Below are 21,488 nucleotides of genomic sequence, written 5' to 3' on the forward strand. Positions count from 1 at the left end.
GGAATACACAACAACAGGACAGTATTGAAAAGTTAGTTCGTTTTGGAGGTCCCTCTCCAATCTCCGTGACTCCATATATTTCTATCTTTCATCTTCTCATTCGAGATTCTCATCAAAAAAACAAAAATTCTCCCATTCAAGAGCTCTTTTATATAAATAATCCTAAGAGAATCCAAAAAGCGAGACATGTTCACCGACCATGATCACTCTTCGTGGCGTCTCCTCCACCTCTCTTTCTTCCCCTTAACATGTGTATTCTTTCCATTGCCAAGTCACAATTTCCACCACCTCATCTTTTGCCCCTTCGTCTTCATCTTAACTACCAATTTTGCCATTCAAAATTTTTATTTATTTATTTATTTTTGGAGAGAGGAGGGATATCCAACTTAAGCCAACTAAATCCCCCTTTGATTTCGTACATGATCTCTGTGCCACGCATGAACAAGGAGCTTCTGGGTCCTAGTGAACCTCAAGCGGATGGTCCTAAGAAATTATGCAATGGCAAAGGTTGGATCACGAGACCTCGCTTTTTAAGACGGAGTCTCATGTCCCCTCCAAACTAACTACGCTAACTCCTTTCCACCATTTTATATTCTTTTTTCAGGATAAGAAATTAATTTTTTACATGTTAGAAAAGTTTTTAAATGTTAGTAACAAAAGGAAGGTGGATTGAGAGATCGATTCAAATCACAGAGTACTGAATAGGTGACTCCTTTCCTTTGAGATGGGAACGATAGTGGACTTTGCAATCGGTAAGCATCATCTAATTATTCCCTTCGGTTCTCTCTCTCTCTCTCTCTCTCTCTCTCTCGGTGGTCTCTCCACTTTTATCACCTAAGACTCAAGTTACACCACATCTTTTACAAAAATAGAATTTGTTGAATATTCATAGGGAAAATACTCTTTCCCAAATTAAGGCTGTGTTTGATGTGCATTCCTGGTCGATTTTGTATTCTCAAAGTTGTTTTCATCATCCGAAAATATAAAAGTGAATTCAAAAATGCAAAATCCACCTAAAATACTTTAATGATGAGAATAGATAGAGGCTTCTCATTTCAATTAATTTTATTTTAAAGACGTTTTATACACGATTGTATTTTCAACCGTTGAATGGGTATAATTATGTATAGCATACAACCCCTTATCCCTTTCCAACGATTGAAAGTTGATCGTGCACAAAACCTTTTGCCTTTCTTTTTGCTTCTTCAGGATAAAGATTTTATCTAAAGTTGTTAATATACACTGATGTAGTGAGGGTAAGGTTTTGAAAAACTGAATTGAGGAATCGAATCAGTCAATACCTATTCAAATGCAAATCAATTGGACTCGATCAGAATCGGCCAAAATCTGTTGGATCAATCAAGACTGATTCCAATCCATATCTCTTACTTTTTATATTTGGGCCGAGGATCACTGCCAAGTTGTGTGCAGCTTGCATCAAGACCCAATCAATGGGACAACACACAGAGGCATCCAAAGAAAAGGGAGGAGGGGGCGCTTTGTCATTTCAGAGCCTCTTGTGAGAGGGCATAGGAAATGTGACCGGGCATTCTTTATTCGATCTAGATCCTCTATGGCACGTTGCCCGTAGCAGCTTGAGCAATGCAGACTAAGCCGCATGTGCAAAGACTGCTTTACCCCTATCCAAATGCCTTGCCCGAGCGGGGGTAAGGCGATCATTGCACGCGGTCCAGTCCACACCGCACAGGCCGCTACGTGCAGCTGCGCCATAAACGATATGAATTGTTCTTTTTTCTCATATTTATATGAAAGGCAAAAAGAACCCTAAATGGCAACGTGGGCCTTGCTTCTAGACACAAAAAAGGTGTAAAATGACCATCTCACGCCATGAAAAGAAGAAATCTCACCCGAATTAATGCTTTCACAGATTCTCCCAATGACCACGCTGCCTTTCAAGAAACCTCTTCCTTGTATGAAATATGAGAAAGATAAGATGTGAGGGTGTGTCAATCAAAAAACCATGTGGATTCCAATCCCACCACGTGAAAGGAGGAATATATTAAGGAGGAGATCCACTACTACTATTACTATTACTATATATTGCACCCATACCATGAAGAATGAAGATTGCCACTAATTTGTCAACTTAAAAGGTGATCATACTAATGTAATCACAATGAAAAACTAATCTTTATCCTGTTTAGTGTGGTTTTTCGGATCATTCAGGTTTTCTTCCCCTAAATTTTAGGGTCTAAAATGTCTAACAAGGAAGGCATTTTTGTAGTTATGAAACAGGGAAGTGGCAATTCTGTAGCCAAATACAAGTCAAACAGGACAAAATCTCTGAAAAAACTGAGGTCCTTGTGCATTTAACCTTTCTTTCGTTCCAGGCTTTTCCAAACTATTTTCTCTGTCTCCCTGTCCTTCCTCGTCTCTCTCTCTCTCTCTCGTCTTTCTTTTCTTGTGGGCTTGTACTGAATTTGTTGTTCGTTCGTTGAAGCTTGATACCATCACAGAGCTCCCATGGCGGCCGGAATTTCCGCCGCTACGAGCACCAAAATGTTCCTAAGAGACCGGAATTCATTTTTATTTCGAAAACCCAATTCTAGCATCAGTCCCTCTTCGCTCTTTTCTCCCATTGTTTGCCGTCCACTCGGTGTTTTCCAGGAAAGGAAGAAGGTTAGGGTTACTCTCTGCTTCGTTCTGGAGGAGAAAAAACAGGGGATTGGTAGTTCCGCAGAAGAAGATATCACGGAAGAGAGTCCCGATGAGGTTAATCCGATCTCACAGCGAATGGCTGAGAGATTAGAGAGGAAGAGATCAGAACGGTATGCTTATCTCGTCGCAGCGGTCATGTCTAGTCTCGGGATCACTTCGATGGCTATTGCTGCTGTTTATTATAGATTCTATTGGCAAATGGAGGTTCTCTCTCTCTCTCTCTCTCTCTCTCAGTGTGTGCGTGTTCTTCAGTGTCTCTTTTTTCTCCGCTAGAATTTGTGGGTTCATTTTAATTGTCATTGGCAGGGCCGATTGGTTCCTGTTTCGGAGATGTTCGGCACATTTTCTCTATCTGTGGGCGCTGCTGTAAGTATAAATTAATTTTCCCTTTCTCTGCTCCAGAACACAAGCAAAGCAAGTTTTGATGGAAATTAGTCTAAATTGCAGGTGGGAATGGAGTTTTGGGCTCGATGGGCTCACAGAGCCCTTTGGCACGCTTCGCTATGGCATATGCACGAGGTTCCCTTTTTCTCTCTTCTTCCAAACCTTTTTGAGTATCTCATTTTTTTTTTTTAAATTGAAAGAACCGACTGAATTAGTCAAATTTTGAAGCTTAAAGGAGTGGTGGTTTAATGGCGATTTGATGCGCAGTCTCACCATCGACCGAGAGACGGTCCCTTCGAGCTGAACGACGTGTTCGCCGTCATCAACGCCGTTCCTGCCATTGCTTTACTCTCCTTCGGCTTCTTCCACAAGGGCCTCCTCCCTGGCCTCTGTTTTGGTGCTGTACGTCTCTCTCTCTCTCCCTCTCTCCCTCTCTCCCTCTGTATAAGATGATCTCTTTACAGTTTCCACACTATAAAATTCTAAACTTTTTGGTTGACCTTGCTGCGTCTTTGTTTAACATTATTTAGCTTTGAAATTGAGAGAGATTAAAGAATAAGGTTTTGGTGCTTTTGTATATTTTCAGGGTTTAGGAATAACAGTGTTTGGTATGGCTTACATGTTCGTCCACGATGGTCTGGTTCACAAAAGATTCCCAGTTGGACCAATCGCCAACGTCCCTTACTTCCGCAGAGTTGCTGCAGCTCATCAAGTAAGTCGCAATTTTTCACCTGAAAACAAATGGGTTTTTAGCCTCCTTATATTTTAAGATGGAAGGTTGAGAGACTGATCTGTGTGGGATTACTTTATTATTTCTGTTCATGAATAGATCCATCACTCAGACAAGTTTAATGGAGTACCATATGGGTTGTTCTTGGGTCCTAAGGTGAGTGTTTGTTTTCTACATTTTTCTGTTAACAACCTTTTTTGTTTTAGTTAATCAAATTCTTTGCTGGAGGCTTAGAAACTGCTGTTCATCATTTATGTTCTTCTTCTTCTTGTTGTTGTTGTTGCAGGAGCTAGAAGAGGTGGGAGGGTTGGAAGAGTTGGAGAAAGAGATCAATCGAAGGATAAAGTCATCCAAGAGTTCTTGATGAGAGCACAGCCATTGACCATCTCGCATATTTTTTTGATTTTGTTTTTGTGGGAGTTAGATTTGTAGGTGATCTATATAGAGATGATACAGTGAGTTACAGTGTTCTTTCTTTGTGGGTAAAAAAAATTTGAAAAAAGAGCATGAGAAGGAGCAGGAAACATAGTAAGATACTAACAAAAAATTTAAATCAATTTCCTGTTGTACTAGTAGTATGTATTCCTCCTGTATTTCAATTCCCTGGTCTGAACTCTAAAGAGAAGGAAGATGGGAAAAGAAAACAATCAGTGTAAAACTTTCTGACCATTTCTCCAATTGGCAATCCAATAAAATAGCCTCTATTGTATTTGATTATACCTCACCCCACCCCACCCCACCCCACCCCACAATTAAGACAGAAATGGTGTTCAAATATTTCTTTCTTTTGACTACTGCGAATGGTGTACCAAGGAAAATGTCTTCTCCGCTTATTGATTGGGACAATTGTTCCTTCTAACTATTAAGATAACATTTTAATCAGATCTTCAGATCTGTGTCTCCTCTCTGTCTCCTACTCTCCCAAAAAATCTCGATTCCTATGACCCAACATCTAACTCATTTAAGAGAGAAAGAGAGAGAGGGGGCGGTGCTGACTATCGGGTCTGTAAAGTAAAACCTTGGATGTAAAACGTGTATCTGCGCTAAATTTATTAGACTACATTAGTAAAGAAAAGACTGTCGTTGCCCTTCTTTCATTCAAGGCAAAACTTTACCCCAAAAAAAAAAATTGGGGAGGGGCGGAGGAGGGCCGTTGGATATGCATTGCCGCCCCGTGCAGAGGATTTTAAATCGGGGAGGAGGACCGTTAAGCTGTTAAACTTGGTTAATTAAAGGGGAATAGATACCCACGACGTCAGCTTTTGCATGCAGGCATCCTTCTCCAGGCTCTCACTCAGTTTACGTTGGTATTCCCTTTTGAAATGTTCTATATGCTCCTTATTTACAGTTTCTGTCATACCTTCTCCAACGCCTGAAACTACACACGGGCCTTGAAGGGAATCCTCTTTAATTAAATCAAATGAAAAAGGTTCTATGTGGGGGAGTGTGTGCTCAGACATAGAAAGGGTCGAATGACCACCAACCCTTATGAAAGACAGTAATGATCACCCTGTTGATGTTTCCCCCACTCCCATTGGCCTCCTACACTCATAGGTGCCACACTCCTCCATAGAGAGCTCTTGCCCTTAAATCTAATCTCACCCCCAATCCTTAAGAGTGGACAACAAACACCACAGAGAGAGACAGTAGTATGAGAGACGAAGTTAGTAGTAGTAGTAGTTGGGTATTAAACATGGGGAGGGTATGCTAGCATCCTCTCTTTCTCTCTCTCACATGACCTTGTTGCCCTCCTAAGTCCTCCATGTCGTCTGCTCAAAAGCCCTTTTTCAATAATACATTAGTAAGTCACGTTGTCCATGTGGGGAGAGAGTCGGCCAATCTCCCACCACCATAACATGTCCCTTGGTTGTGATGAGTAAATTTCCCTTGCATTTTAAGAAGAAAAGGCAAGAGGTGTCTATCAATGAATGAGAGAGAGAAAGAGAGAGAGGCCAAGGGGTTTCAAACTTAGTTATTAATTTGTTAATTAGCCAGTTCTATCAGTTTTGGTTCTATTTGATCATTAATCAATCACTCTATATCAGTGTAATTGATCCTGTTCAGATCAAACTGAAAATTTGAATTTTACTTTGCCCAAAACCAACCCAGCCAATAAATTAAATAATTGATTGGTTTTGGGTTTGGGCTGTCGGTTCCTCCAAATTTTGATACAATTTTCTATTAAAGGTAAAGGGATTTTGGTCTGCAAGTTGTGAACCTTCCTATAAGTATTGTTGATTCAGGAGTTTCATCTTCTCCTCAGGTTTCCCACTTTGATACTTCTCAGATTTTTCTTTTACAATGGGGTATATGATGCTTTTCGTAAGGAATTGTCAAAGGCTGGTTTGTATGATTATAAAGAGAACAGATGGCTCTTTCTTCACCACCACCACCAAATCTGCAAGCTTCCTTTCTCAATCAGCAATGGTTGCAGAGTTGGAGGCAATTAGAGCCTCAGTTGCTGCAACTTTTTTTTTTTTTTTTTGGGTTTGTTATACAAATCATAATATTGGTTTTAATGAAATCGATTTATAATAATTTCTTTTTTTTCTGTACATGGACTCATGATTCATCATTTATGCAACCTAACATTCTCTAGGCTCCCGCTAAAATATTTTCAGAACATCTAATACCTCCCAAAAAAAATTTGGTTGATCCAAAGGCTGCTGCTTAGTATGAGGGGAGGTTATCGCGGGGAAAAAAATATGAGGGGAGGTAACGACCCATATTTAACAGGATAGGGATTGGTAATTCCTTTGTTGCCTTTTCGGCTTTTCTACTGCCATGCAAAAGAATTTATTTCTTCCCTGAATGAATGGAAATATGTATTAGAAGAAGAAAGAAAAAATACACCTGCCAAGCAGTCTAGCCAAGGGAGGACCCCAGTCAAAACATGTAACAAAATCTACAATATAGACCAAGAGCAAATTCTTGGGAAACAAACATTAAGCTTTCTAATCTGTTGATCGATGATAGTATGGAGAAAACCTGATGCAATGACTCGATCTCGTAGAAGTACAATAGCCATAAGAAACATCATCTTTTTTCAGAAACAATCACACAATCCTTGGTGAGGCAGGTAAAAGAGAAAGGCCTCCATTTAGTAATATGTAAAAAGGAAATTCCTTCGTCTGGTTCTACACTATCTTCATGAGAAAGTGCTTCCAGGGTTCTAGGAGGCAACAGAAGTGCTGAAAGTGTTTCCAGGGTTCTAGGAGGCAACAGAAGAGCTGTCAGCCTCAAGGGACTTGTCACAGCCAGAAGGCGGCTCCAAAGGGATGGATTAAGGCAAAAAAATAGAACCAGACTACCTCTTCCTCTTGGCAGAGGACCGGATAGGGGTGAGAGAGGTGAGGCACAACAATCCCTCACTCTTATCCACAACCGATTCCCTACAATCTCTCCCCACATGACCCAGCACAACAACTTGAGAATATGGAGGAAGAACAGGTTCAGTAGAAAAAGAAAATGGACCACTAATAAGTTCAGGGGGGAAGGGAATGGCTCTTTGATGATTTCGGGAAGGCTAAAAGGTAAGGAAGAAACGCAAAAGATTTTATTTCTCTGGATGCAATTTTCTTCAAATAGTCCTTTTTCGAACTAGCAAAAACAGGAATGGAGATAGTCATTCTCTTTTGTTAATAACAATACTAACTTGAAGTATAAATGTTTGGAGGATCGCAAGTTCAGCTCAGTACTTCAACACCCAATGGAATTTGCAGACATGGCTCTTGGGGACAAGAAAGAATCAGCTACTTGTAGGGTTGGTTGCTCGTCTTCAAATGTAAGAGAAGCGAGGGAGAGAGAGAGGTGGACATGAAGATAACAGCATAACTAAAGATGAAAGAAAACGCACGTTTAAGATATGTATAATGGACAAATCAAAAAGGATTTAGATCCTGCAATGATATAAATGGATAAAAATTTAAAAGGAAAAGGGAATATGAACATTGAATAGATCAATAGGTCTATCTAGCATCATAGTGAGGCCAGAACCCTGTGAACTACCCATCCCAGTAATTTTTTCATGTTTCAGATCTCAGATATAATTGGAAGACACCAAAATCACGTACATTGCCCTTCAAGTTTTAGTCCTAACATCTTTTTAAAAAAATAAAATCACCTGAGACACACATAAATTGTGCACAATTGAAACAATAAGAGGGAAAAAGTCATAGGCAGATGAGGAAGAGGCGCACATCAGCATAGATGATGGGAAAATGCTGCAAGTATCAGGTGAAACAACCTCAAGAGACGAGGCTCAACACAACTGCACGAACCCTCTTTCCTTAAAAAGATGCTTTTGAATTTGATTCACTTGCATAGTTGCATCACCTTCCTCTGGCCATGAACAACTATTTCTACTGTGATTGAATCAGAGACAAACATTTAGACAATGTGAAGGAAAGAACTGAAGTGGGAAGAAGGATTAGAGTACTTGAAACAAAAGGCAGAGCCGCTCTCTTCTCCTTAATATTTCTCTAGGGCTTTTCTGATTCTTTTTTCTGTTCCTCCCACATCCTCCCCCTCCCCAAAAGAAAGACGAGAAAAAGAAGAAAAAGAAAAACAAAGAATAACCACACTTGGTTGGATGGTTAAATAGACAGCCAACTCCTTGGTCCGGCACACCTACTAGAATTGCATGAAAAGCATCTGTATAGAGACCCCTGAAGCATCTGCATACACCTTTACCCATGCAATTGTTTCCTAAGTTCAGCACTAGGCCAAGTTAGACAAACACAAGTCAACAACCTTCAAAATTATCGTATGAATTTGAAAATCAATGTCCAAACATTTCAGCTTATTTAACTCCGTTAGACACAAAAGCTGGTTGAATCAGGGATCATAGTGTTGTAGAATAGTAAGTAATGCCAACACCAAATAGCTAATTTGATGGGCTATGGGATATTGTCCTAGACCAGACAAAAGATCAAACTACTAACAAATATGTCAACTTGACAATCCATGTCAACCCAGTTTAGATAGACCACAACTACAGTAGCAAATATCATCAAACCACAAAAACAAGCTTACAATTAATACAACGAGGCTCAAACAATCTACATAGAGATCTACAACAATATTGGAGGAAGCACTATGTCTACCAAGGACACAAAACAAGACCAACTTAGAGGAGACAAAACCAAATCAATAAGGGGAAAGAGAGACCCACATTCATCACAGCTAATGGAGAGAAAAAGTTTAAGGTACCAAGAAATTGTGATGTATCCAGAGTTTCACTAGCTAGAGATAGCCAAGTGGAAAACTATAATGTCTCTTCTAGTTTGTTTGCCGGGAATTGTAATTGTTAAACTAATTGAGTTTCTGGAAAGCTATAAGAGTTGACAGCTGCAATGCTCATGATAGAGAATGACAAGCAGTTGTGAGATGCCCATGTAAAAGAAACCAGAAAAAGGAATAGGTTAGAGTTAATGAGTCTGCGGAATATGCCTAACATCGAATTCAGAATTAGCAAGAAACCCTGTAAATTCTGGCTTGATAGAGGCTGGATGTGCCTAGTTTGTCTATGAGATGTCCTTGACTAACAAATTGCCTAATCTATTAAGGGTGCCATTGATGCTCCAGGCAACTTCTGAATCTGTAGCAATATGCAGATACAATGCATTGGAATCCATAAATGATTGGCCATGTTAGAACACTTCTCTAGGGGCAGAGACCAGTTCCGAACATGTTAGCTGTCAAAATATTCAAAGAAGGTTATGCAAGTCTTACCATCAGTCCATAACTTACTCCATATCATGCGCAACATGAAATTGATGCATTTCCAAGTGCTACCTCAAATCTCACTTTGATGCAGTAAATACTAGAACACCTCATTAAACACCTCAATGAAAACCATCAATGGCACCTTAACTTTACATAATACCATTTTGAAAACGAATGGATGGAAAACTACTCTGAAAATTTTCTTACTGTTCTATATACATGCCATACCAGGAAAAAAAAATTCAATCAAAAGAAATGACATACAAGTGTGGTGAGATCGGTAGGAAGTTGCACAAATCAGTCATAAACCCCAGACCACCCAAGCCATGAAGCAAACAGAGGTGGCTCACTAAAACGAAGTAAGAGAAAGTTTACCTAATCGTAGTACACAGCGTCTCACTTAATGTTGTCTTCAAACAAGTAGGTGATGCCAAAAACCCAAGCAAATTACTTGCACTCGAGAAAGCCGCCATACGTTTGAAGCAACAAATCCAAAAAACTTGCGGAACTTGAGAGCACCAGCTCCAATGAGTACAATTGCTGTTTGCTACCCTCCAAAGAAGGAGAAAAATCCGCGCTTTTTGGGCTCCTCCTCAACCATGACAGCCGTCATGCTATCCTGTTCAACAAGTCTCCATGCCGCCTGCTCAAAAGCTAGTCCAGCCAATGTCGGCGGCTTATTCAGCACAAGTGGGTACCCTCTGTTCGTACTCCGAATCACCTCAGAATCCTCCGGAATCACGCCTAACAGAGCCAACCCCAACATTTCCTGAACATCGAGAATTGACATCATATCCTCCCCTCTAATCAAATCCGTCCGAACCCGGTTTACAATCATCTTTACATCCTTGATTCCATCACATTCTAGCAATCCCGTTACCCGGTCAGCGTCCCTCAAGCTGGTAATGTCGGGAGTGGTGACAAGAACTGCCTCATTGGCCGGAGTGATAGCAGTAATGAACCCAGCATCGATGCCCGCAGGACAGTCAATGAGAATGAAATCTGGGGAACCTTCTTGGCGGCCTTTTAAGGCATCAACAAGCCAAATAAGAGCCTTTCCGCCGAACCCAAGAGGAAGCTTAGTCCGAGCCTTCGAAATACAGAGGAGCTCGAAGTTGGACCAACGCTTGTCGCGGACTAACGCCTGGTCAAGGCGGCAATCACCATTGAGGACCTCAACGGCGGTGTAATTAACTCGGTTCTCGAGGCCGAGAAGGAGGTCGAGATTGCGAAGACCAACATCCGCATCAATGGCAACGACGGAGAAGCCAAGACGAGCTAGGGAGAGGCCGACATTTGCGGTGGTGGTAGTTTTTCCAACACCACCTTTGCCGGAGGTGATGACGACAACACGGGGAGTCTCTCCCGCTAATTCGGGTTTCCTGTTCCACTGGAGAACCGATTGAATGGCATTGCTGTAGTGGGTTCTGTTCTTGAAGTTGGGTTTTAGGGTTTTTCTTTTGAGCGGTTGAACACAGGTGAAGATGAAAGGAGAGGAAGTCTGGAAAGAAGATGGATTTGGGTTACTGGTGAGCAATTGCAGCGAGATCATGGCTGCACAGAGACAGAGAGGGAGGTATCTCGGATTTAAAAGGGAAAGAACATACCTACTGCAAGGGCTGACGTGTGAGTGAAGCAGAAAACGTTGGAAACCTACGAAACCAAAGAAGAGAGACGGAGATACTAAAAGTTCTAAACCAGTCAGTCCAATGTAGTCCGGTTCGTGTTCAACAGAACGGGCTAACTCTGTAACAAAACGGCTTCCATGCACTACGGTTTACTTTTTTCTTAATAAAGAAAAAAAGGGCAAAATCTTGGTGTAACCATCAATAGTTACATTGAATTGTTGAGTGTGACGAAAAGAAAATTTTCAAAAAAGTTTGAATTTGAGGAGAGAGACATAGGGGAAAGTTTTCATACACCGTCGTGTAAATCATGTATGTGAGAGGGTGGGAGTTTCAAAGCATTAATTAATAGATGGAAATTTATGATTTTTCCAACTCTTTGTGAGAGTCTTTCTCATATACATGGATTACATAGCCGTGTATAAAAACTTTTCCCTAAAACAATCATATCATCATGACTTTTGTTTTATTATATTTTTTTTTTGTTCTAATTCAAATGTAAAGTTAGGCTTCAATTTTATTTTTTCTTAGAAAGACGTAAGGAACTCATAATAATAAACTTACATCACAATTAATCTTGAAAGTACCAACAGGAAGAGGTTCCCATCTTTGACTAGTTGCAAACTTTCTATGATCTGCAACTATATGAACATTTGATGGAGGCATAAACAATGTTCTTTGAAATTCTTCGAATGCAGTCTTAGCTTGATGAATTACAACATCAGGTGACCAAATCGTTGGCCAAAAACAAAATCATTTCATTGATATCCAAAGATACCATCATATGAAAGAACAATGAGACATTACTTGTCTTGCAGCTTTGCCAAGTTGTGAAAAGTAACTCCAGCTTTGAATCCAGGTATGGAAACAAGGATTTGTATCAATTTGGAACAATACAACTAAAATGGCTAGGGACTACCAAGCCATATTGACCTTATAAAAGAACAACCCAAGAGAACATGTTTCTTGTTCATCGCATCTGCAACATTGATGATCAATCATAAGATCACTACCGATTGTTAAATCGGAAGCAGAAGTTCTTCATACAAATCATTGATGATCAATCATAAGATCACTATCGATTGCTAAATCAGTAGCACAAGTTCTTCATAAAAATCGTTGAATCTTTGGTAATGTTTGATTACGTTAGATTCATTTCCATGCAATATCAAGAATCAAATTCTAAGGAATATACTTAGTAGAAGATGCAAGAGTGGCACCCTCCTCTGACATCTGATTGTGGCTGTGGAGATTTGAGCTTGAAACCTTCTAATGTGGGAATTCAATTAACTTGCCAAATATTAATATGCCCATTAGTGCCAATATCCCAAAGAAGATTAGCCTTGAGAACATTTTGTCCTGCAAATATATTTCTCCAACCCCAATTTGATTGATGTTTGATTGTAACCCATAAGAAGTTAGAATCAGGATGACATATGCCCTTAAGGAATTGAGAAAGCCAAGATTTTTGAAATAATAAAGCTTGATTTTAAAGTGTTGAATCACAAATTCCTAATCCCCCCTTCTCTTTTTTTGGGACACAATCTTTGTTAGAAAATTCAATGCATTTTTGGTTTATCAGATTAATATCTTCAAAAAAAATTCACCGTCACCCGCCAAAGGTGATAGATTACTTGATTATGATATGGTATGATATTTGAAAATACAACGGACTTAAGTAGAACCTCCTTACCAGGGGAGAGAAACTTAATTTTCCTTCCATCTAATTTATCATATTTCGAAACCAATAAATAGTCCAAGATATTTTTAAGGTTTAGAACCATAATATTGGTAATTCGTGATTTTTTAATGACGAAAAGGCCCTCGTTGTCATGATTCTCCCGAAGGTTCAGGAACTTTCCCTTTCCATCCCGCAAAATCGAAGGTCATGGAAGTTCGAATCGCTGGATCTCTCATCTTCTCTTCCCTTGTTTGCTTCGGAAACGATCCTTGAAAGTAACTGCGAGGTATGACAAACTTGCTAATTTTTTCTTCTTCTGCTTCGTTTGCGTTCATTGTCGGTTAATGGTTTTGTTCAATTTCAACTTTGGGATTGCTTTAGTTCAACTGTGAGGATTTGTATGGTTATATGTGATTGGAGATTTTATTGAAGTTCATTTGATTTAACAATTTTTGGATTGAGAAACACTAAAATTGTTGGCATTCTTCATTTTTATTTCTTCCATATTCAGTTGAGGTAGTTGCAGTAAGTTAGATAGTTATAAAAGTTGTCCAAACAGTAACTGAGATGTATCTCATTGAAATTGGATTCCAGACTGCAAGAACACAAATTTCAGTCACTAGTATTGCGCACCTTCAAGAGGCAAGATTTACAAAGCTTGGACAAATGCGTGGAACAACTGCTTTATCATCTGCGAGGAACATTCTCAAACAAATGTATCCTATCAGAGGAACATGGGGTAATTATTCTGCTCTGCTCTTCAAACTCTTCTATTTTATTCTTTGACACTTTTTCATCCGATCAGTATTATAATTTGTAAAATCCTGGACAGTGTCAACTTCAGTCTCGAAGAAGCAAAAAAATGATCTTGGGGATGGAGAAAGACCTACTATGAACGACAAGGCTGAGCCTGAGCTCATTGTTGCCTTCAACAAACCGCCGCTTCCACCTGTTCTTGGACCTTTTATTGTGCTCTCACTGCTGGAAATGGGATCAAGCGGCAACGATGACTGAAAGGTGATTTAGCTCACCTCTATAAACCCTAAAGTTGGAGATGGTGTGAAGTAGCTTATTTCTGTCTTTATTTGAAGATCTTTGAAATGGTGATCAAAATGCCGAGTATGTAACCTAGTGTTTGAGAGACAAGTTTCCAGAGGTTGATGTAGCAAACAAGAATTGGATGGATTAAAGGCTCAAGGAATATATGGTAGATCTTTAACAGCAAAATTAGTATGTCATGGGGCCTCTGTAGGAACCCTGCAGGAATGAATCATCACATATGTTTCAGGTTGTCTTTTGTATGATAAAACTATGAAATTTCAGTGCTAGTTAACCTACTCTCTGTCGCCCTTGGGAAGTTGTCAAATATGTAAGTCACCATCTTTAATAGAGTCTGTCAATCCCAGTTTGGAGACACCCATTAGAAGAAATTCTGAGTATTGGAAAAAAAAAGAAGAGAACTGATGATCAAGAATTTGCTTAAACCTATTAGATTGAAACGGGGGGGGGGGGGGGGGGGGGAAGTTAGTTGGATTGCTCTGTTTCAGACCACCCCCTATAATACTCAGGCTGTTATGAGTTGAGGAGCTTTCTGTCTAGCTTTCACAAGGAATAATCTCTATATCTATCTCAATGATTTGTTTTAACATGAGATGCAGCTGCCATGTGCAATCTTGCAAAAACAACTACTAAAAGTATTCTCCCTTGATCAGCCATAATACTTCTTTGCTGGTTTTATGCAATAGTCAGTAATTAAAATAGAAGTAATCTAAGCCATAGTGATGATAGGATTGTTCCCAGTATTTGCATCCCTGGTTTGAGACTATTTTAATTTTTTATGCTAAGGGACCATGGATAAGTGTAAAGAGTGAGTTTTTAAATTACCAGCACCAGCACCCCCGGCTTGATCGGTGACTCGGTCATGACTTGAGCTGTTCTGCATATATTCGTGACAGTCAATGTCTGATAGATAATTTTGGTAGATGAAAATGTTGAATTTGTGAAGAGTGAGGTTGGTTACTACGTAATCATGAGCCTTTGTCCATGTTCTGAACATTTGTAGAAGCTGCAGCCTCTGGTGAAAGGAATTGGTTTTTCTTTCCAGTCTGCAACAACATTTTATAAAACAGTGGGCAGAAGAAATAGAATAAAGGGGGTGGAGGGGGGATAAAGAGCAGAATAGAGAGTAAATACCCAAGTGCCACATTGTCCAAACTGTTAGTTCATCACCTTCACAAACTCTTTCAATGTTGAATTTTACATTAGAACCTGTGCTTTCCATCAGCTGTTCAAAGAAATGCATTACTTCCTGCAGCAGTTCAAACATGTGGTCCCTCTTAGGTTTTTTTTAATTAAAATCAAACATCAATGAGTAAAAAATATCAAACCTCTTTCCCTTCAAACGCTTTGCCGAAAGAATAGTCTTCAAAATAACAGTCATTTGAGATGAGTTCTCTAATCCCCTTCTGGTCCTTGCTGTTGATGCAAGTGTAGAATTGCTGGATCATCATCTCCAAAGGTGTAAGTGAGCTAAGTTGATGTTCCGAGTTGCCCTCCGATGAGATCGAGTAACACCTGTTAAGGTTGAGGATTGGTTTGTGCACTAGCTTCCTCATCCAGCAGATGTGCTGGGCGTGGTATCTTGTCTTTGCCTCTCTGCATGCAAAGGAAAATGGTCTGTTGACGGCAGAAGATCTTGTGGGTAGACCCAAGGTAGAAAACATTATGCTGTCTATGACTGTTTAGGTCTTACTTCCCCATACAAATAACGTTTCAAGGTTCTAATGAGTGAAGAAGTTATGGGGGCAAAGAATAAAGGGGGAACGAAGGCTTGCTCGCTGAACCATTCCCAAGTATCTAATGACTTGCTTGGTACTCAAGTTCACAGATGTGAACAACCGTTTGGTTGGTGACTTGCCAGTTAGAGTGTATGCCCTCTAAGAGGTCAAGGGATTGATTCTCCTGATTCACATTTGTGCCAAAAATAGAACTCCCTCGCCCCCTCCCCTGCCAACCCATACGCCTCTTAGGCGCAGAATCCAGCTTCCCCAGTCCCCATTCAGGTACAGATACTAGATCCATGGGCTTACCTTGGGTAAGAATAGTGTAGAGTTGGGGCCCAAATTCTAATCTTAAAGCCCATGAACAAGTCAATAGTTACCAACTACAAGTCCTTCACATGTGTCGCTTTTACTTGTGTTTCCTTCCCTTTTCGATCTCCAATGGAAGATCGGATGGTTGAGATCCTCTGATCATCGGCTGGTAGGGAGTAGGGGACTAAAGGAATGGAGACAAATGCAGTTGTCGTGGTGGGGCCCAGATAGTGGGGCCGTTTCTTTAGTAACCGGGGCCAGGTGTCGAAGGTCGACGAAGTCAAGACTCAAGACTCAAGACTCGCACGACTGCTGGATATAAAGATCTTAACCTTAAATTTAGGCCTATGGGAGATCATAACCCGACACGCGTCCTTTTAATCTTGTCGAAATGACTTAAATACCCATTTTCCTTTGCCTCCGCCTTCAGCTCGTCACTGCTCACGCTTCTCCCATAGGAGTGTGGTGGTCCTCTTTTCTTTATTTCCTTTCTTCTTTCCCCAAATTTTCTCTCTCTCTTTCGCTCTCTCTCTCTCTCTTTTTGTCTCCTCACTGTTCTGTCGCTCCATCTTTCTCTGCCCTTGAGGTTTTATCTCTGAGTACAATCGGAACTAGTTCGGTATCAGATCCAAACGCAACACAGAAGGACCCTTATTTCTCTCTCTCTCTCATACGGCAGTGAAGGTTGGAAATAGTTCCTCTCTCCGCTACTACGACTACCTGGTAAGGTTCCTGTCTCTTCCTGATCTGTTTTTGTTATTTCGTCAACGGATTGGATTATCTTTGGTTCTTTCTCTGATTTTGATTTTTTTTTTTTTTTTGTTAGCTTTTTCTGGTAATTCGGTTTGTTAATTGTGATAGCCTTTATCATCGTGAATTGGTAATTATCTCCGTTCGGCATGTTTCTATATCATTTAGTTAATTGTTAGTGGATTCATGTCCAATTATATGTTTCTTGTCGGATCTGTGTTAGGAATTTAGTGTGTAGAAGAAGATTTGTTTAAGGTTTGGTGGAATTAGGTTTTCAGTCAATTCAAGCCTTAGATTGAGAGAATATGTTTGGGCTAGATCTCACAATTTATTCATTGCACGGATTGCTACATGAGAAAGCTCCAACTTACGATCTTAACCTCATTCTGTCCATTTTTTTTTCTTTTTGGGGAGGTTTGGGGTTGCTGTGATTGAATTCCCTCTTTCTCTGCGTGGAATGTAGAATCTAGTGTTCTTTCTACACTTTATGATTCGGATATGTTAACCAACTTGTGAGTTTTGATAACTTATCGAATGAGGTTAACATGGATATTAATCTTTGCATATTCTCAGGTTCCCTGTTGCGTTATGTTTCATCTTATCCCCGATATGACATTGATTCTAGTTTGGACACTGTCAATTGCTGGTTGAGGGCTTTATGTGGGCTAGGGTTTGGTTTGCTATTGTACGTGATGCGTTATTCTTTTTATTTTTTCTAGTTTAACTAGTTTTCATGTGTAGAAGTTACTGATTAAGTTTATTCATTTCCACTGCAGTAAGGGAGGCCATGTGAGCTGCTTGGTTGAGGTGTGATCCTAACTCTTTTGTCTTCGATCTGCTTGATTGTTCTCTCTCAGTACTAAGATGGGTAAATGCACAGGCTGTGGGAAATTGGGGAGAATGGTATCAATGGACGTGTCTGTGAATGCTTACCGTTTTACTCTTCTTCTATCTCCTGTTGTTTCTGTATGGGATTGCATAGTTCGTAAGATGAGATATTCCTTTAGACCTGAGTGGGTGTAGGTGTGGGCTTGTTGATCTTACATGATTTCCTTACCTTGAAACTTAATATAAGTTAGTTTTTAATGTCAGCAAAAATTTGTTATTAGAAAATGTACACTTCTAGTGGAGTTTTTAAGAAGAAAAGTTGATGTGGTAGGATTGATTGCTTATAGAGTTGTTGTGTTCATGGATAATATGGCATGCGTTCAAGTTCCATCCGTTGTTAGGAAGGAAAAAAAGAAGCAGGGAAAAGATGAGCTTGATCGTCAAAAACAGGCTGAGAAGAAAAGGAGGCGCTTGGAGAAAGCACTGGCCAATTCTGCTGCCATACGGTCTGAGCTAGAGAAGAAGAAGCAGAAAAAGAAGGAAGAACAGCAACGCCTTGATGAAGAAGGTGCTGCAATAGCTGAGGCAGTTGCTCTGCATGTCCTCGTAGGTGAAGACTCGGACGATCCATGTAAAATCATGCTGAAAAAGGATGAAGGGTTTAACCCTTGGGGTCATGCATCCAATATTGGTCTTTTCATGGGAGGACGGAAGACAGGCCTTCCCCGTCAGGGCATTTCAAAGCATTGTCTTGGAGGATTAGCATGGGTGCCTGATGCATATGTGCCTGGGTGCAGGTGGAGTGATTGGGAGATTGGTAGCTGGGCATTGTCGCCTGGAGTTTTCAGTAGAGATCTTGCTGCACCATATTTTGGGGAGAAAGGGCGAGGAACAACTGAAATGTCTGCTGAGCTAATTGCAGCACAAGCAGTTTCGTCGCTTCAAATTGCTGAAGATACTCGCTCAGATGCAATTTTCATAAATGAATGGAATGCTAGAGACCAAGTTTAAGGAGTACAAGTAACCAGGTCCCATCTCTGTAAAGAGGTTTGATTGTAGTTTCCAATAATGACTTGTATATAATATGGTTAATATATCCTTGTTTTTTAGATTCAGGTCTTGCTCCCTCAGTATTGAACATCATTGTAGTGTCTTATTTTGGAGTATTTCATCTTTTTCGTTTTAAGAAGCTATCCTCCTCTTTTTTTTGTGTGGAACGAGTCCCAGAACTTTGTGTATGGCATTTTAGCTCTGATAGTGTGATGAGCCCCAGTCTTCCCATGTCGATATGAGGAGGCAATGCTAGATTTTCCTTAGGAGGCCTTCACACTCATTTCTAGACTGAACTGAGTAGTGATGGTGAGCAGAAACGCTTAATTTATGTGCATCATATACGATGAAAGAATATGGTGTGTGTGTGGACTGCATAGTTGTTACGGGGGTTAGGCGAATCAAGACGGTCGAGCGGTTAAAAAAAATCAACACTAGAAATCAAGGCAATAGCAAGACGCCTGGATGCCAAGGCATTGCGATTTGGCGACTCCTTGACAACTATGTTGGACTGTGGATGCATCGTTTATGCCATTATCAGATACTTTACTAAAACAAGCTTACGACAAGAAGTTGGTAATTGATCTACTACTCTTAGACTTTTTAACTATTTGAGGCATAACAATTCACAAACATCACACATGGTCATTGCATTCCACCTCCACTAGCTCTGACCTGCACGTAGTAGTGATGAAGCTGTATTTGTATTATTAAGGTTTTTAAATTGGGTTTTAGATTCAAAATGCCTCAATAATGTTTGTTTTGATTGATTAGGTTTTGTTTTACCCGTAACTCGCGTGCATAGTTTTTTTTTCCGCCTTCACATGTATGACTGAGGTCGACTAGCCCCGTTGACATAATTTTTTATTGTTCTCTTGCTTTCATTTGCTCTCCAAATTCTCTCTTTCACTTGGATTTTCTACACTGGTGTGTATTGCCGGTCTTTAGTAGTTTCCACATGGTCCAATAGTTGAGTGCAAATGTGCAACGACTATTCGTAGGGTTTACTTGGGTTGCATATTAAAGGTCGATTTGCAAGAACTTGGTTTACACTGTAACGGGAAACTACGATTTTAAGGAGAGTGACCAGTGGTACGTCTCTGTCTACCTTCGTTCTCACCTTTGAAGTCTTGTGATTACAGTCCTAGGTTTATGATCATGTGTTTGTCTCTCCAACCTAGTTACTACAAGCATCTTGGTGGAGTTTAAAATTAGGTTCAATATCTCAATTCTTTGGTTTCATTTACTACATGCTGCCATAGTTGGCCACCTTCGGCCATTTGAACACACCCCTCTTATTCCATCTCTGAATTACCCTAGCCAAAGGAGGGAAGCATGGGTCAGGTTTTCCTTCGTTTCCACCTATTCTTCTCTATCTGTCAGTCATGGAGACATTTTAAGAAGATAGGGTGGATCCGTTTTGTGGACGAGTGAGATCCAGACAGTTCTACTTTAAAAAAAAAAAAAAAATTCCAGAGAGAAAGTACACTAACATAAAGGGACTGTTCGACAACTCTATAGATGTGTATGTTATCTTATTCCCATAATTTCTTTAAGATAAGGTATAAAAAGGTGTTCAGAAATAATTTGAAAATCACTTTATCATTTTGTCATTATCAAAAGCTATTATTGGCATGCGTTTCATTTGAATACATATGTAGAATGAGAGTATTTACCGTCTTTGAAACCTAAAATGTGTTATACTCGAAAGGGTGAAAAATCAAGATTACAAATTATTTAACGGCTTTAGTAAGAAAATCCTTAACATAAAAAACACTTGAGAGTTGGACACATCTCTGACCTCACTATCCAACGTCGGAGTGCAACCCCATGGTAACTCTCTTTGGAATTGGCCCGATACAGTCAATTCATATAGATATCGACGGTAACAATCGATACTAATGCCGATTTTAGTGCTGATACCGTGAACTAAAACCCTTCTCTCTCTCTCTCCCTCCCAATCATACCATTTTTTCACATGGTGTAGTAGGTGGCCAAACAAGGTATTCTTCCTTACGCCTAGCAGACCAAGGAGGCTTTCTTATAGCTGGGTGGTTGGGACCCACCCCTGAGGACAGTTAAGTCTAAGCATCCAACATGCCAGCACAAAGTGGAGCTGGCCGCTTATTCAAATCTGAATCCAAGTCTAAGCAGCCGACCATTCACATGAAAGCCCAACGAATCTCATTTTTTTTTTAGTTTCCCCTCTTCCCTTCCTCCTCTCCTGGTTTTCTAGATGAAACCACTGGTAGGTCCCTGGAAATGTGAATAATAGACGCGCAGAAAGAATTCTACATAATCAAATTAATCTTCATAGAAATCCCATTTGCTCAGTGTCTTGAGACCAAGGTTTGTAATCTTGGTATCAGATCGGATCGCTCATAGTCGGGTAAATATGACACTTATGCTCCTGCTTTTTTGTAAAAATCTAATTTTTTTTAAAACCTTTTTACCCTTGTCTGGCCGATCCACCCAAAATCGGCCAATCCAATCCGAGGTTACAAACCTTGCTTGAGACACAGTAGACGATTCAACCACAAACAAATTGACAGCCACAGCCACATACAAAACAATGGAGAACTAAGGATCATGTTACCGATCTATAGGTATCGTCTCAGTTGATACTGATACAATATCAGTATGAATTGGGTAAATCGGCCTAAAAGTGGGCCAGACCAGCCAAATCAGCACAACACACCCTGATTCCACCCATTTCCATATCGAAATCATATCGGTACGGCCGAGACAGAGGTATTGCTAGGAGCTATTATACACTATAAGAAAAAAAAATACGAAACTCCTTAATACCACTCTACTTCTACCCCCCAGCTTCTCTTCATTGCCTCGTGCCAATTATAAATATGAAACCTGAAATTAGGGATGTAAATGGATAACCGAAACCAGAATCCGAATCCGAATCCGCATTCGTGTTTGTTTAGAGA

At 40.1% G+C, this 21,488-nt stretch overlaps 4 protein-coding genes across 4 annotated transcripts; 3 read left to right on the forward strand and 1 right to left on the reverse strand.

Annotated features, from left to right (window-relative positions):
• Positions 1-2,455: 2,455 nt before the first annotated feature.
• Positions 2,456-4,163, forward strand: LOC122665121 (beta-carotene hydroxylase 1, chloroplastic). Its single transcript, XM_043861191.1, has 7 exons — positions 2,456-2,883; positions 2,986-3,045; positions 3,127-3,198; positions 3,331-3,465; positions 3,650-3,775; positions 3,893-3,949; positions 4,080-4,163. The coding sequence occupies exons 1-7, from the start codon at positions 2,485-2,487 to the stop codon at positions 4,155-4,157; spliced, it is 927 nt and encodes a 308-aa protein (XP_043717126.1). The 5' UTR covers positions 2,456-2,484; the 3' UTR covers positions 4,158-4,163.
• Positions 4,164-9,690: 5,527 nt separating this feature from the next.
• On the reverse strand, positions 9,691-11,130 carry LOC122665120 (putative septum site-determining protein minD homolog, chloroplastic). The gene has a single exon (XM_043861190.1). The coding sequence runs from the start codon at positions 11,070-11,072 to the stop codon at positions 10,068-10,070; it is 1,005 nt and encodes a 334-aa protein (XP_043717125.1). The 5' UTR covers positions 11,073-11,130; the 3' UTR covers positions 9,691-10,067.
• Positions 11,131-13,393: 2,263 nt separating this feature from the next.
• On the forward strand, positions 13,394-14,163 carry LOC122665125. Its single transcript, XM_043861195.1, has 2 exons — positions 13,394-13,565; positions 13,659-14,163. Exons 1-2 carry the CDS (start codon positions 13,394-13,396, stop codon positions 13,838-13,840), a joined length of 354 nt encoding a protein of 117 aa, XP_043717130.1. The 3' UTR covers positions 13,841-14,163.
• A 2,425-nt stretch (positions 14,164-16,588) lies between these two features.
• LOC122665123 lies at positions 16,589-18,683 on the forward strand. Its single transcript, XM_043861193.1, has 2 exons — positions 16,589-16,641; positions 17,445-18,683. Exon 2 carries the CDS (start codon positions 17,857-17,859, stop codon positions 18,505-18,507), a length of 651 nt encoding a protein of 216 aa, XP_043717128.1. The 5' UTR covers positions 16,589-16,641; positions 17,445-17,856; the 3' UTR covers positions 18,508-18,683.
• Positions 18,684-21,488: the final 2,805 nt, after the last annotated feature.

The sequence above is a fragment of the Telopea speciosissima genome, chromosome 6 (assembly GCF_018873765.1).
Source record: "Telopea speciosissima isolate NSW1024214 ecotype Mountain lineage chromosome 6, Tspe_v1, whole genome shotgun sequence".
Classification (NCBI taxonomy): Eukaryota; Viridiplantae; Streptophyta; class Magnoliopsida; order Proteales; family Proteaceae; genus Telopea; species Telopea speciosissima.